This window comes from Symphalangus syndactylus, chromosome 1 (genome assembly GCF_028878055.3).
Source record: "Symphalangus syndactylus isolate Jambi chromosome 1, NHGRI_mSymSyn1-v2.1_pri, whole genome shotgun sequence".
In the NCBI taxonomy this organism is placed as follows: Eukaryota; Metazoa; Chordata; class Mammalia; order Primates; family Hylobatidae; genus Symphalangus; species Symphalangus syndactylus.
The window spans coordinates 86,666,263-86,682,176 of NC_072423.2; the positions used below are offsets into that span (position 1 = coordinate 86,666,263).

General features: G+C 39.3%; 2 protein-coding genes across 2 annotated transcripts in view; one reads left to right on the forward strand and one right to left on the reverse strand.

The window, feature by feature from the left end:
* OR9Q1 (olfactory receptor family 9 subfamily Q member 1) overlaps positions 1–15,914 on the forward strand; it is a 155,257-nt gene that overhangs the window by 81,698 nt on the left and 57,645 nt on the right. The gene's annotated exons all lie outside the window — the stretch shown is intronic.
* LOC129469155 (olfactory receptor 9I1) lies at positions 5,763–14,569 on the reverse strand. Its single transcript, XM_055255833.2, has 3 exons — positions 14,317–14,569; positions 13,463–13,664; positions 5,763–8,512 (listed from the first exon to the last, which is right to left on the reverse strand). Exon 3 carries the CDS (start codon positions 8,488–8,490, stop codon positions 7,546–7,548), a length of 945 nt encoding a protein of 314 aa, XP_055111808.2. The 5' UTR covers positions 8,491–8,512; positions 13,463–13,664; positions 14,317–14,569; the 3' UTR covers positions 5,763–7,545.

Below are 15,914 nucleotides of genomic sequence, written 5' to 3' on the forward strand. Positions count from 1 at the left end.
TCAGGGCTGCCTGTTGATTTTGATCCTAGGGATTTCATGGCTCATGAGGCAAACCCTAAGTTCTGGTATTCCAGACTTGGCAAGAATACCAGATTCACCAAATTCCTAATAATTAACAACTCCACTAATGTGTAGAAATTGATGCATATAAAATCTACTGATTAGTGTTAGCATGGGCAAGGACAAACCCTGGTTTCACCTATTGCTCCCACCTCCGCTAGCCTAATGGAGGTGGATCTAATGGAAACTGAGAATGGAAGGGAGTCCTAGAGTACTGAATTTAAGGAGACGCTCAGGACCTTAAGAGTAGGAGCTTATGCATCTTTCCTCCAGAGCACTGCTTTTACTGTGATTATTCTGTGCTCCAACTGTCTGCTCATTTCTCACCCTCTGTCAAAGGAGTTTCCTATTGTTTTAAAACCTTCTCTGCTTTCTCATGAAATTGACTTATACATTGCTGTGGCTCATCACCTCATGGAGGTCCATCACCTTTAGTTCTGTTGAAACAGAAAAATCATTTCAGGGTTTCTTAATTCAAATACCTTGAAAAAGAGATTTTGATTTATCCAGCTGCTTTTTTGGAGTGGCCAGTACATAAATTAGAATGTTGAAGGTATGTAGCCAGCCTACATATTAACTCTCTACTGTGTCCAAAGGGACCATATATGACACAAAACATGGCTCATGCTTTCAGCCTGGGTTGCAGTTGGGGCTGACACAGTGGCATCTCTTCTGGACTTGTCCTTATTGTGGCCATGACTCATTTTGGAACTTTCTAGTATAGACATCTTGAATTGTCACTCCAATCTATTATCCTATTCTATGACTTAATAACTCTTCTTGAGGTAGCATTTTCCATGATTATTTAGCCACAGAGTCCTTTTTGGGAGGGTGGGCATGGAAATTTTCAGGTATGTAATTTATGCTTCAGGACATGCTTGACTAGATGATCTTCCAGGACTCTTTCTGCTGTGCCTGTCTCTGAATCATAAGATTATAAATATGGGCCAGGTGTGGTGGCTCACGCCTGTAATCCCAGCACTTTTAGAGGCAGAGGCAGGTGGATCACCTGAGGTCAGATGTTTGAGACCAGCCTGGCCACCACAGTGAAACTCCGTCTCTACTAAAAATACACATGAAAAATTAACCGGGTGTGGTGGCCTGTGCTTGTAATCCCAATTACTTGGCAGGCTGAGGCAAGAGAATTTCTTGAACCCAGGAGGTGGAGCTTGCAGTGAGCTGAGGCCACGCCACTGCCCTCTAGCCTAGGTGACAGAGTGAGACTTCGTCTCAAAAAAAAAAAAAAAAAAAGATTATAAATATGTTTCTTTGAGGCTTTTAATAGATTACTTTGATTCAATATGGGAACTAAATAAACCACAGATTCAGATTTCTAAATAATCATATACTTTACAAACTGATAGCTATATCTCACTACCTATTAAGATTTATGTTGTTATGATTGGCCAACCACAGCACCTTTTTTTCCTAGAAGGGCCATACCTTTTAGTCCAGCCCTGGACATGTCCCATTGGACTTGCATAACTTTGTTTACGCAGCCTGAGAACAGATGCTGTCATACTCTCTCTGATTGACCTCTTTTGTCTAGAGGGATACATTCGGGATACACTCATCTGTCCAGCTTTCTCCTGAAGAGTGGTAGCTACAACTTGCAATGTCTCAACCATGAATGTCAATGATTTTCTCAATGGGAAAACCTACATAATAAGAACATTCCTGGAAACCCCAAGCTTATCCGTTAGTTTCTGTGCCCATATATGTCTGATGCCCTACATTTGGATGTGGCATTATGTCAGGCAATCATCTGAGTGACTTGTTTCTCTTTCCAGTGTTTAGGGATCACTCATTGTGCACATGGCTGTCAAGAGTGGGCTCAGCAAATTCTGACACACTGGGAGTGGTAGCTCACTATGCTCCTCTCAACACTTGTTGAAAATACCCATGATCACCCCCAGAGACCCAGGACTTATGGACACACGGAACCCTAGAGTTGGAAAGGACCTTGGTGATGTGGTTCTGTGGTTTTCTAGCTATGTTCCTCAGCCTCAGCTCTGGAAGAGCTGTCTCAAGGAGACACAGCAGTGGGATGTGAAGGGAAGGCTCAGCAGGTGGGTGCTGCCATTTCAGCCTCAGAATTCTTATAAACAATGAGGTGCTTCATTTCATTTTGCTTAGAAGCAGGGCTCTACTGTTAAAGAAAATTTTAATGCACCTGGTCTACTATATTTTCTTCATTTTGCGAAAGAGAACAATGAAGTCCAGAGAAATGACTTTCACCCAGTAAGTCAGAAAACATTCCCTCCCAAATCAATCTTAGTGGGACCTCAATACTACTGTCCCATTTGGTGCCTCAGGAAAGGCAACAGATTCATGAAAGTACAAACCAGAACTAACAAGTCCAGGGTGGGACCATGGGGGTGGGAGGACTGCTGCAGGACAGCCAGGATACTCAGAGGCCAGGAGACGCTTCCCAACTCATGACCCCCTTCATTGTACTCTCTCTTCCTATAACAACCATTTCCACTTTATCTTCTCAAAAGGTTCTTGTTACAAATGGCTTTCTTACAAATATCACCAGTGGGGACAACCCCCTCAGAGCTGGCTAGATCATTCGCAGTCCATGCTTTGAGCAGTTGGTGATGGCGTTGTATAGGGAGGTAATAATATAACTCTGTGCCAACTGTTGTCCCCTGCACTTGACGTATTTGTTCCTGATTATAGCCTCTGCAAAGTGTGCCTTTCTGTGTCTGTTTTATGGAAGACAGAACTGAAGGTTGGGGAAGATAAATAACTTGTCTAAAAGGTCACACAGATAAAGTTTAAATTATGTTCAAAAATTGGAAAGCTCATTGAATAGTCTGGAATGTATTTTATTTCCAAACATAATATAATTATAGAATTTACATGACCTCATAGGGAAAGAGCTGGTCCTTGTGCTCCTGTGAGGAGCTTCTGTAAAGCACTGTTAATATTTCTCCTGTTTCTGAGCAGGTCCAAGGAGAATGAGATTGCTGCTGTGAGAATCTGAAACCCATAAAAAATGCAATCACCAAATCTTCTTCTGGCCAATTTTATGCATATGCTAGAAACCCACCTTTGAACACACCCCAGCAGGTAGCAGGGCCAACAGTGTGCCTAGTTTTACACAGCATTGCTGGGTAAAATTCACAGCCTTGGACCGCATAAATCCTCCAAGTGCCCAGCTGTTTTGCCTTCTTGCCCAAACAACCCAATTAAGACCATCTTGTTTCTGAATCACTGAGTTTTCTGATCTAATTGTATCCTTGGGTTTTATCATTTTGTGTACATCACCTAAGATAATGCTTATGTACGAAATTGATAATGATAAATGAAAGAGAGATCTCCCCTTTTCTCTGCAAGTCACTGTGATGATTTACCTGCCCTTAGTGGGGGTTGTGTGAGCCCAGTCTTGCCTGCAAACCATTAATTAATGAGTATGACAGTTCCAACTTCTGGGAGAAGCCTGCTCCCTTCAGTTAGAGCTGACTGCAGGGACATTAAATCCTCCTTTCTCTTCATCTAGGTAGGCAAACATTGGGTCTGGGGATGAAAAGGCTCAGGAGGGTAAGTGGCAGACCCTGAATGACATACTTTCCCATGCTTCTCCGTTGCTCTTTGGGGAATGAGCACTGTCAGCTTCATGCCACTTCCTTCAGAGTTAGAAAGAAATGAGGAGATCTATTAGGTTGGTGCAAAAGTAATTGTGGCTTAATACTTTGACACCTTACAGATGAGGAAGCAGACCCAGAGGGGTTGTGTTGTGTGTCTTGCTTGAGGTCACATGGCTTCTCCAATGCCAGCTAGAGGTTGTGTGGGATGGTCAGAGTGATGGTGAAGTCAGTCAGGAGGAGGAAACTGGGACTATCTGGCTGCAATGGGTTTGAGCAGGTTGGTCTCATCTATTAGCCTGGATTCTAGGAAGCCTGGCTGAACTCCTCATAGGCTTACCTGTCCACATGGATTACCTGTCCATACTATTCTGTGCAGAACCTTAAGCACCAGACGTTCTTCAGTTTAATCACCTGCCTTGTAAATATTCCCTGGGATAAGCATTCAGTTGTACAGGATATTTAACTTTGACATAATGAAAAACTGCTTTGAGAATTGAAACTTGCAAATAGCTAAAAGAGTAGTTTTAAATATTCTCACCACAAAAATGTTTATCATAATTAACAATAACATATGTATTTATATACATAAGCACTGTAGAACTACTAAATCAAGTTAATTTACTTGCAATAACAAAAATGTTATTTATTGTGAGACTTTGGGTAAATAATTTAATTTCTCATGTCTAAAGAAAATAAAGCAATTCCTAATTCAAGAGGATATTGTACAAATTAAATAAAAACAATGAATAAGAAGTAGCCAAGCACTCATCCGGTATATGCATGTTATTAATAATTAGCTTGATTTAGTAGTTCTACAGTGCAAACATATATCAAAGCATGACGTTGTACACCACAAGTGTGTACAGTTTTTGTCAATTAAAAATAAAGAAAAGGAAGGCTGCTTTAATGGTGGAAAATCAGTCAAAACAACAGAGCAGGGAAAAGCCATAACTGAGGAGGAGTCTCCTAACTTCCCTTGAATCCCACTATGTTGTTGCCAAGGAAAGAGGGGTGTGTGCCACTGTCTGACATGGGCATAGAATCCATGACTCAGGCTTCCATGCGAGTTTAGGGGTACAATGGGGCTCTGCATATTTATCTGTTTGTATTTTTAAATGAAATATAATACATATGCAAAGAAGTGCCTTAAAATGAATACAGTTTAATAAAAATTTTTAAAAACAAATACTCAGGCAATTGCTATCAGACAAAGGTAAATAGAATACTTCCTCTCTCCAGAAGTTCCTTTGAGGTTCTCCCCCTTCACAACTCCCCTTACTCCTATATCTTGGCTGTGGTTATAATCATTTACTTGTGTGATTTAAAGCTTTGTCATATGTGTATATATCCCTATATTGTGACTTTGTTTAGCCTATTTAAAAAATTATATTGTTTCTAATTACTTTCTTTAATAAGATGAATGTTTCTTTCTCACATAAAAGAAGCCCGAGGATAGGCAGCCCAGGGCCCATAGCGTGGATTAAAAATGTCGTCAGGGACTTAGACTTCTCTTTTTCCTTGCTTTGCTGTTTTCTATGCATTGCTTTCATCTTTAAGGTCACTTTATGGTCCACAATAGCTGCCAGGGCTCCAGCCATCACATTCATTCCCCAGGCCAGAAGAAAGAAAAACCAAAGGAAAGTGTTTTGAGTTTTGTGCTATTACAACAATGCTTCGTGAACATTCTGTACCCATATCCTAGTGTGCATGGGCAAGAGTTTCTCCAGTGTGTATAGCTAGGTCACTGGAATAGCTGGGTCACTGGTTATATATTTTTTATTTCTAAAGGATTGCCAAATTGCTTTAAAAAGTTGTTAAACCCATTTATACTACTCGTTTTTCATATCCTTGTCAACATAATGGTGTCATAATTTTAAATTCTTGCTAACTTAGTGAACTTATTGTGGTTTTAAGTGTGCATTTTCCTGATAAAATTCGCATGAGAATGATGCTTATTATTCTCATTTGCTAATGAGAATAAGCAGCTCTTCATACATTTAGTAGCTATTTGGATATTCTTCACCTTGGTCAACCTGGTTTTCTATTCTGAATCTCTTTTACATGTTCAGCTTCACAACGTCGATGGAAAATTTTTATTAGCTCAACATGGGTCAGGTGCTTATTTCTGGATCAGTCAACTACAAGATGTTTGGTGAATTATTTTAATAAAATTGTTGTTTCCATATGGAGAGGCAATGAGAATCAACTTTTCATAAAATCAAAGTTAGGTAGAGGAGTTCATATATTCATAAAATAACATATTCACTTACAAATACATCCTTTTATTATGCTTGACTGTGTGGGATATAGATACATGCACTCCACCTTTCCAGTTAAGTACTTGTTTGTTTTATTCCTTGGTGCAAAGGATTGAGTTATACATCTTCCTCAGTTCATTGCTTTCATTGACTTTTACCATCATTGGTTGGTGATCTATTTTGCTTTTGTCAATGGCCATTAAATTCTAGCAAGGGTCCAGGGTTGACATCAGAAAGTGAGGGAAAGGGAAGAGAAGATAAGAGAGGAATCTATATTGAAACTTGATTAGTGGTTGGCTATTTCTTATTCGTCATTTTATTTAATTTTTACAATATCCTCTTGAATTGGGAATTGTTATACTTGTTTTAGGTCTGCAGAATTAAATCATTTACCCAAAGTCTCATAATAAATCAGTGGTGGAATCATGATTCTGATTCAAGCCTGACTCCATCCCTCGTCTACTGCTGTATACGCCAAGTACTCTTTGACTCCTGAGGAATTACTTCCTTAATTGCAAAATGGGAATTTTACATTAAACTATGTTTTTCCCATTTGCCATAGAGTTGCCGGAAGGCTCAAATAGGAAAAAGCATGTACCATATAAATTCTTTCAAAAGGCTTTGGACTCAGCAGTGAAGAAAACATTCTGTTCTCAAGAGTTTTACAGTCTGGTACAGGAGTCATGATTACTTTCCCCTCTCACCAGATCTTCGTTAGAGAAGGTAATATGGGGTTCAGTTGTCTTTCTATTTATCTGTTGCAGTTGTCTTTCTATTTATCTGTTGGTGCTCTGTGATTTGTTCTTCCTGGAAATGTGTTGCTTGGTAGGAGAGAACTGTTCATGAGACACGCAATAGGGTGAGGAGCAGAAGCAATGAACCATGACCTTCAGAAATGAGAGAACTTGAGGAGATATTCCCAAAGATAAGATGGTTCATTTCATCTTGAAGATACCAGAGCAACACTAAAAAAAGGAACAACAAAACCAGTAAGGTACAAAGTGATAAGGAAATTTTCAAGTTCTATTGTTCTGGCCTGAGCAAGAAGGAAGACACGCTAAGGGGGTGACACAAATCTCTTCTGAAGAGAGAAGTTCATTTCTCAAACTTCCTTCCCTTGGCCAGTTGGAGACTGAGTTTTGCCTTATACAATACTCCCTGCTTAGTGGGGTGATCAGTCCTTCATAATAAAAGATAAAAAGGCCAATTTGTGCAATTCACAGAGGACCCCAGATATAATCTTTGACACAGAGATAAAAGTGGGATTGATGGGAGCAAAAACAAGAGGGAAAGGATGGCAAGCCCAGGCATGAGTTCAGAGAGTATTGGGGTGGAATGAAATAAACTCAAGACTCCTGGGACCTGAGATTCTATAAGTTGTGACATTAGAGAATATCAAGAGACTGCCGAGTGCTAAGGAATGGATTGAAAGTGGAAGACGGGGATAAGAAGAAAGAACATGGAATTGCTGGAAACTAATTTCACCACAATTGTAGTTTTTCCTGTGTGCCTGGTGGTACCTATCTTCTATCTTCTCTGTTTGTGGGTATAGATTGCATATAGTAATGGTGCCTATTAGGATATATTCATATGGGAAGAAAGTGGACTAAAACAAGAATTCTTCTTACTTAGATCTACATGCTCAGGGACACCTGGAGTCTCCTAGTGACCTTTCTGAAGGCGTCTTTTATATCTTTGTTTCTTAAGCTGTAGATCAGAGGGTTCAGCATGGGGCTGACCACTGTGTAGAAGACAGACACGACTTTGTCTTCCTCCAGGGATTTGCCTGAGCCACTTTGCAGATACATGAAGGTAAGTGTCCCAAAGAAAAGGGCCACAGCAGTGATGTGAGAGGCACATGTGGAGAAAGTCTTGGCCCTTCCACCTGAAGCCTTCACTTTCAAAATGGTCTTGATGATGAGCAGATAGGAAATCAAGATGACTGAGGCATTGGCCAAAATCACAAAATTGCCAAAGAAGATGATGACAATCTCGATGTTTGCTGTGTCACTGCAGGCAAGCTTCAGCAGGGGTGGAAGGTCACAGAAGAAGAAGTTTATTTGATTGTCATCACAGAAGGAGAGGGTGAAGGTGCACGTGGTACGCAGGATGGCTCCTGACACCCCACAGACATAGGCTCCTACCACCAGGCTCCAGCAGAGCCTGGGATTCATGGCCACCTTATAGAGTAGTGGGTTGCGAATGGCAACATAGCGATCATAGGCCATCACTACCAGCAGGAAGCACTCTGTGCCTGCACAGATGGTAAATAAAAAGAACTGGGCAGCACAGTGGCCATAGGAGATGACCATTTTGCCTGTGGCCAATGTGGCTAGGATCTGAGGGGTGATGACTGAGGTGTAACAGGCATCCAGCAGGGAGAGGTGGCCCAGGAAGAAGTACATTGGAGTGTGGAGTTTGACATCTACTTGGATTAACATAATCATCCCCATATTCCCAAGAAGGGTGACAAGGTAGAAACTCAGAAACACCAGGAAGAGGGGAATCTCCAATTTGGGGTGGTCCATAAAGCCCATGAGAATGAATTCGGTTACGGTGGTGAGATTATTATTGGCCATGAAGACAATGTGGACTGTTGGTCTGAGGATGAGAATGAAATAAAAAGAATCTCAGAATTGAAGGACAGAATCTTTCCCTCTATGGTGGAAGTTTTGGTTTATAATTCTGGGTCCATTTGTAGAGCTTGTTTTTAAGAAATTCTGAAACTGGCTGATTTTCCTTGGGCTTCTCTTGCATTTTATGGAACTGAGCCTTAAGCTGGTATTTCTGATTCAAATTAATTCTAGTTTACATTTGGAAATTTCTGTAAAGTTAAGAGGCACACAATTCTCAGGTTTGGAAGAGACCTAGACAGCATCTGTTCCAAACTCTTCTGGGGCTGGAGTCTCACTTACCGTATACCCACCACACGGTCACTCAGTTGCCATATGAGCCTCCATCTGTGAACAGTTCCACCTGTTGATTCTCTTTTTGGACCTAGGGTTTCCCTTCTGTACCTTTCACACACTGGCCTGGCCTTAGTTTTACCCCTTCTAGATACAGCAATTTTAATTACTTCTTCTCATGAAAGCCTTTCACAAGTTGGAACTGATGAATCTGCTCTTTCTGCCCACCATTCCCTTATAGTACACATTGATATATTTTCCGTCTTATCATATAATTATTCAATGGGCAGTAAAAAAATTGCCTAGTCGAATAGTATTAGCTGATAACAAAAAGTCTTTCTTTCTACTTTAATCATTACCACCCCAGCTCAGGGGCCATCATCTTCAACATATTGCATTTTATATTTTTTAGTTATTTATACACCGTGATTATAAATAATATGTTCAAACTCGTGGACTTGCTACCTTTTTATGACCTTGGGTAAGTTAACTAACCCCTTTGTGCCATTAGCTTTTCATAAAATCAAAGTTGGGTAGAGGAGTTCATACATTCATAAAATAACATATTAACCTATTTGTAACATAGAAAAATGTGCTTACGTCATAGGGCTCTTAATTTTTTTTAAGGAAAATAGATTTATTATCTTTTTTTGAATTTGAATATAACTTTTTATTTTTTATTTTCATAGGTTTTTGGGGAACAGGTGATATTTGGCTCATGAATGAGTTCTTTAGTGGTGATTTGTGAGATTTTGGTATATCCATCACCTGAGCAGTATACACTGAACTCAATTTGTAGCCTTTTAAGTATTAAATAAGTTAATACCTGTAAGAGGTGTAGATCACTACCCAGCACACAGAGCTAAATAATGTTGGCTACTTTTGTTGTTGCTATTATCATCAATTTTAGATGGTAGCTATTGATTTTCTATTCTGAAACATAATCCATTTACCCCACATGAACTTTGTTAATATTGCTATCTTTGTGTAATATATTTGTATCTTTATTTCAATACTATATATATATATTCTTGTTTTTTGACTGAGTAAATTTGACCCTCACTAAGTAAGATGAAGAAATTATTCTCTTGTTCTTTCCTCTCTTCTCCCTTCCACCCCCTTAACAAAAAAATCAGTCTTTTATCCCATTCATATGGGAATGCTTGCTAATTTAAGTCTTCTCTAGATTTTGACTACGGGTTGATTCTACTATCAATAATTTGTGTTTCTCTATTATGACTACGTACATGCCATACACAAAAAGACTAAATATTGTGACTGGATACACAGAAAAGGAAATGTCATTAAACTTCTGCTTCTGGGAGAATCTTTCAAACATCAAGTCAAATAAATGCTCCTTTCTTTTGATCTACCAAATTGGTTAAAATAATTATGTTTAGTTTGCTTTATATTTGAGTCATGGAAATTTTGCATTTCCTAAGATTTCCTGTTGCCATATGGTACAGATTTGAGTCACCTTGTAATACTGCATAATACCATGTTCCAGGTCCATCCAGGATACTCATTAAAATGCCTAAAGCCTTTCTTGGGAGAGTTTGCATGGAAGCCTAGGTTCCTATCTCTTTTTTTCCAAGGGCATCTCCTGGGGCATCCCTCAGGACCTGCCATATACAATACTTTGTGGAAAGCTGGCAACAATCCTACTGGACAGGTGACATTCGTCTTGTTTGTATTTAAGAAATGGAGATTAGAGAAATGAAACCATTCGTTGACCCACATGTAGAGGAGCCAGGATCCACACCCAAGTCTCCAGATTCCATTATCCTACACTGCTCCCCTTGAACCATTTGCCTCACCTCCCTAATCTTACAACCCTGATTTCCTCAGGTTGGAATCTGCCAATTCAGGATCCTTGAATCTAGAACTATGTTTGATGAAGTCATGAATATAGAAATTAGATTGTTAAGAAACTCTTTTCCATGTAGCACAACTGGGAATTTTCTTTGCTGTGGCAACATGGGGATTGCTATTTTTGATAAAATCCATAGTAGTAAAAACTCATCATAATACCTCTTTCTACCTTCTTTCATACATGTTATATCCATAAATGTCTGTGATTGTCTCCACACCCCTGTAAAGTGGACATGATTGATATTGTCATTATTTTGGCATTGAGACAACTGACAGAGAGGTTAATGACTTGTCCAAAAGTCAAATAATTAGCTGTTTGCAGACTTGGGGATAACAGGCAGGTCCTCTGGCTTCCATGGGATCCCTTTTTTACTTCCCTTTCACCTAAGGTCTAATTCCACTGGGACCTGCCAGGAAGAGGTTTTGAACTTGTGTTGAGGCCCCATCTCTAGAATCATTGTGACTGCTTTATTCTCTACATGGGTAGAGAGAGACAAGCAGCACATACTTTCATGAAAGGGCTCATGGCAGCTGTTCTTGGTTCTGGAGCTTAGTTCAGCTCTAATTAGGGTCCTAGTGGGAGAGAGACATTGGCAGATCACGTCAAACATGTCCTAGGGCTATTCCATCCACCTTGCTCCAGCAGCAGGGTCTGGGGACGAGTCAGCTTCTTTGGAACGCCTTCATGGTATGGTTCAATCTCTATGGTTGTCACCTCTATGACAGGCACTCACTAGCTGAGTAATCTTCAAACGTTTATTTTCCCTTCAACGTGGACTTCACTTTCTGTTCTATGAAATGGCAGAGCTAGATTATATGACCACTAAATCTTTTGTTTCTCACAATCCATGATTTATATGTCTAAGTATTTAGGCTCTTTAGCTACTAAATACTGAGTATATAAAGCAATGCAGGCACTATTTCAAGTGATTTATAGTTACTTAAACATAATACTTTGGGTTCTTAGGTAGAAAATTGAATGGCCTTTACTCCTCAGTTCCTGATAAACCATCATCATTGGTCAGGGCAAGGCTTTTCTGCATTTCATTTTATTTTATTATTTTTGTTAGTCCTGCCTCATTCTTACTCCTTCCCCTGTTCCTCTTAAGTGTGCACTGTAGCGTATTCAAAATACATATATTTCTGTTTATTCTTTTCATTTTTATTTAGAAATATACGTATATTAAAATATAGTGGCTGTGGCATGTTTTAAAATTTGTGTACATGATATTGTAACATAAATCTCATTTTTTAGCATACACCTATTTTTGTGATTTGTTTATGTAATTGCGGTAAATTTTTTTTTTTCTGATTTTGTTATGGTCTTGCTTGGTATGCTTATAACATATTTTATTTATCAATTCTACTAGAGACTGTGAGTGCTTTGCATATATTATTTAATTCCAAAAACAGCCCTTTAAGCAGATATTATGATCTTATTTTTACCAATGAGGAATTTAAATCTTTGGGAGATTAATTTGTCTAAAATTACCTCCAAGTGAAAGTAGAAGCCGAAGAGTTAGTTGATGGCAAATCCTCTTTTAGCTATAAATTTGTTTTGTTGTCTCCCTACATTTTCCTATATCTTTATAATCTATGGAACCAAAGAAATCTCTCTGCAGTTAATCAGAGCTTTTTTACCTTCAAATCATGAGATAACTTGGTTAATTTCAACACCTTTCTCAGTATCTAATTCTGAAATTGTTGTAGTCTATATTATATCTATCTCATGGCTAAATCCTGGGGGTCTCTCTGATTAGAGACACAATTGTTCAAGGCTCCTGCCCAGAGATTAGGTAGCAGATTGTTGGGGTGCAGATGCAATCACACTGACTTTGTGGCACATGCATGCAAGGCCTGTTTCATACGTTAGCTCTAGTCCTTCCTGAAGCCCTCCAAGTTGGGTATAGCTATGACTATTTCATGGATGAACAAAGCGGAGTTCAGAGAAGTTAAGAAGGTTGTCCAACTTGTTATACACCTAGGAAGGAACAGAACAGACATTTGAACCTAGGACATTCTAATTCCAAATTCTATATTGTTTCCATCTTATCATGTTCTCTTTTTAGGGGATGAGAAAGACCCTTTCTGCAGATCCAAGCCCCAAACCTTTAAAATCAAAGCACCTCTCTAAAACCATTAGGCAAATACTCAACTTCTATGGGCGTCAAGTATAAAGATTGATTTTGGAGTTCTTTGTGGTCCATGTTTTTTCTTCTTTTTCTTTCTTTATAACTTGAGAGAGACTTAGTTGGACCATATCCCTCTTGATATACCCTTGGAAAACTGCTCAACCAATTGGAACCTCAATTTTTTCAATAATAAAATGAGAATATAATAACGATTCTTGAAAACTTAGAATGGATTTTTATCTAATACGGTAGAGTTTGCTTATTTTTCAGAAAGGCAATTTTCAAAATATTTCCCAGAGGGAAAAATTTTAGGACCAGACTGGTGACACCCAGTTTTGTGTGATCTTATTTAAGAAGGAGATTGGCATACCATCAGCTTGGGTGAGGCCCAGAGTAGAGAGAAACAATCAACTCTCTGAACCCAGGACAGTTTACAAAAGGGAAAGCAATGGTTTATGGCCAGTGACCCTTTTAAGAAAGCCTAGGAACATTTATAGGTTGATATTATTACTTGTGGTATATTTAAATTATAATATGTGACATAAAAGAATATGCGACCTCTGGAGGGGATAGGGAAAAAGACTCCTCTAATTCAGGAGGAACCCTTTACAGAAGAGATGGTCCCTAACCCTTGTACTTACTTTAACTTGGGACGTTCTCCAAACTCTTCTTCATTTTGCCTCCAAAGATTGAGTCCCCTCGGGAGAGTGAAGGAGCTCAACAAAGTTAACGTTTCTCACCTTACTGAAATCAGTGTCTTGAAATATTGTTGTTAACATTTACTGAGCTCTTGTTCCAAGTCAGGTAGATGCTAAGCACTTTAAAGGTTTTATGTCCTTTCAACTTGACAATAACATTATGAGAGAGAAATATTTATCTTTATTTTGCAGATGAGGAAACGAAGGTTTAGAGACATTAAATGTTTTGCTTGAGGTTTCACAGCTAGAAAGAAAATATGTTTAAATTCTAACTCAGGTTCTCTGACTCCAGAGTTGGAGTGTTGAATCAACATGCTGTGCTGCTTTTCCTAATCCTGGCAACCATTTATCGAACATCTTCTCTGTGCTGATCATGATATTATGCATTGTACACACATTAGTTCATATAATTCATACAATGATCCTATAAAAAGGTATTATTTTGTCCTGGAGGAGACTAGGACTCTGAATAATTAAGTACCTTGTCCAAGGTCACATGACTAGTCAATGAAAAAGCCCAGAGTCTAATCCAGGTCTGTCTTATTCCAAAGCCAGAGTCCTAGTACATATGATTAATTCTACTCTAGCATAGTTACAGAAAGTAGAGTCATTTACAGGAAAATATCTTGTCTAAGCTCTGCAGTCTAGTACCACGCCTCCCACATGAAACTATTTATATTTTCTAAAATTTACCTAGTGACACGAAAGCCCAAAGAGATTAAAGCTGTTGATTTCCCCCCTTCTCCCCCCAAAACAACAACAACAACAACAACAACAACAAACTGATCCAGTCTTACTTGTATATTTCACATAAGAGCTGAAATCCCAGTCTGGTCACGGTCCTACCAGATGACAACTTCTGATGACCAAGGCAAGATTCTCTGCCCAGTTACACGTTCTCTAGTTTGTGTGGATCTTACTTCAGAGCCAAGGTAATAAGTCTTAATTACCTGGTGGAATAATACAGTTGGATTCATCTTGGGCTTGTAGTCAAGCTAAGCTAAGGTTGTTTAAGAATTTTGTAGAAAGCAGCTAAGATCGCTCAAATAGATGTATGTAGCTGACTGACTTTAGGTTTTCTTCTTACTAAGCAAACCAGTGGGATATTTAAATTGCCTTTGGGGATAGTTTTATGGGAGGGATGCAGTGATCTCAGTGGTTTTCCTTGAATCATGAATCAGCACCTGGGACAGCCCCTGGACTCCAGAGAAAAGCCAGCCAGGTCAGGCAGACCACACTTCAGCAGAGGCTCATTATCTCAGCTTTTGCACACTTCTGAGAGAATAAAAACAAATCTTATGGGAGCTCATGAAAACTCATAAGCCTTGTTTGTCTCAAAGCTCAACTGCAGACTCTGCTGGGAATGAGCTTGGTTTTTCTTTGCCACTGGCTCCCCATTCCCAAAGTTACTCAGTGGTAATATCAGGACTGGAACTCAGATCTTAGGACTCCTGGTGAAGTTCTCTTTACAACGCAGTCAACCTTAGTCCTGATGTCAAGTCCCAAATCAGGGGCTGAAACCTGGCTGCATTGTCTGCTCAGAATTTCAAGGAAGAGTGATTATTGGCTCAGGAGGGTATGAGTCTGGGGTAGTCTAAAGATACTTCATTCATGTCTACACTGAGGAGCTTGTCAGCTCACCTTCCTTAAAGATCTATTTCCAGGGTTTCCATGGTCAACTTTCTCTAACCACTCCAGCTCTTGTCTCTTCCCTTGTCTCTGAAACCCATGATCTCTTTGTTAGAACCACATAATTTGGCACTGAACTCCACTTGTCTTACAGTGTTCATAGTTATTCTTTAGTGAATAGTCTCATCTCCTCTGCTGGATGGTGGGTTCCTGGAGAGCCTATCTTTCTTCCTACTAATAACTTGGGTCCTGATTCAGTAGAACCTCTCTGTCTCCTATAAGCTTTCATCGGCTCATTATTGTAGGATCAGAGCTCTTCCAGCAGAAGAAATCTCAAAGAGGCCATGTGCTCCGTTTGCTTCTAAGTAACATGGCTGGGATAAAAATCCTTTGAAAATTAGCAAGCATTCAGCCTAACTAGGGCGGTTTTCATAATTGCAGGTGCCAGATGATGCAAGAATATATTGCAAAGAAGGGTGGCAGCCACAGATCAGGACTCCTGGCAGTTAGCACAGGAAATTCTACCTTCCAATACATTTTTGGACAATATTTATTATCATTTCCTATAATTAAATATCTATTGAAATAACTGTGTGGTAAGAGTATATGTAGTGTATTCTAATACTTCCTGGAATGGTATAGAAGGTAGAGTGGTAATTGGGACAGGGTGAAGGAATATGCCAGTAATAAGAATATTCCATTCAACATCCCCTGGGGAACTTGTAGAATGAGGCGACTATACAGTAGATATTACCTTCCTTCCTTT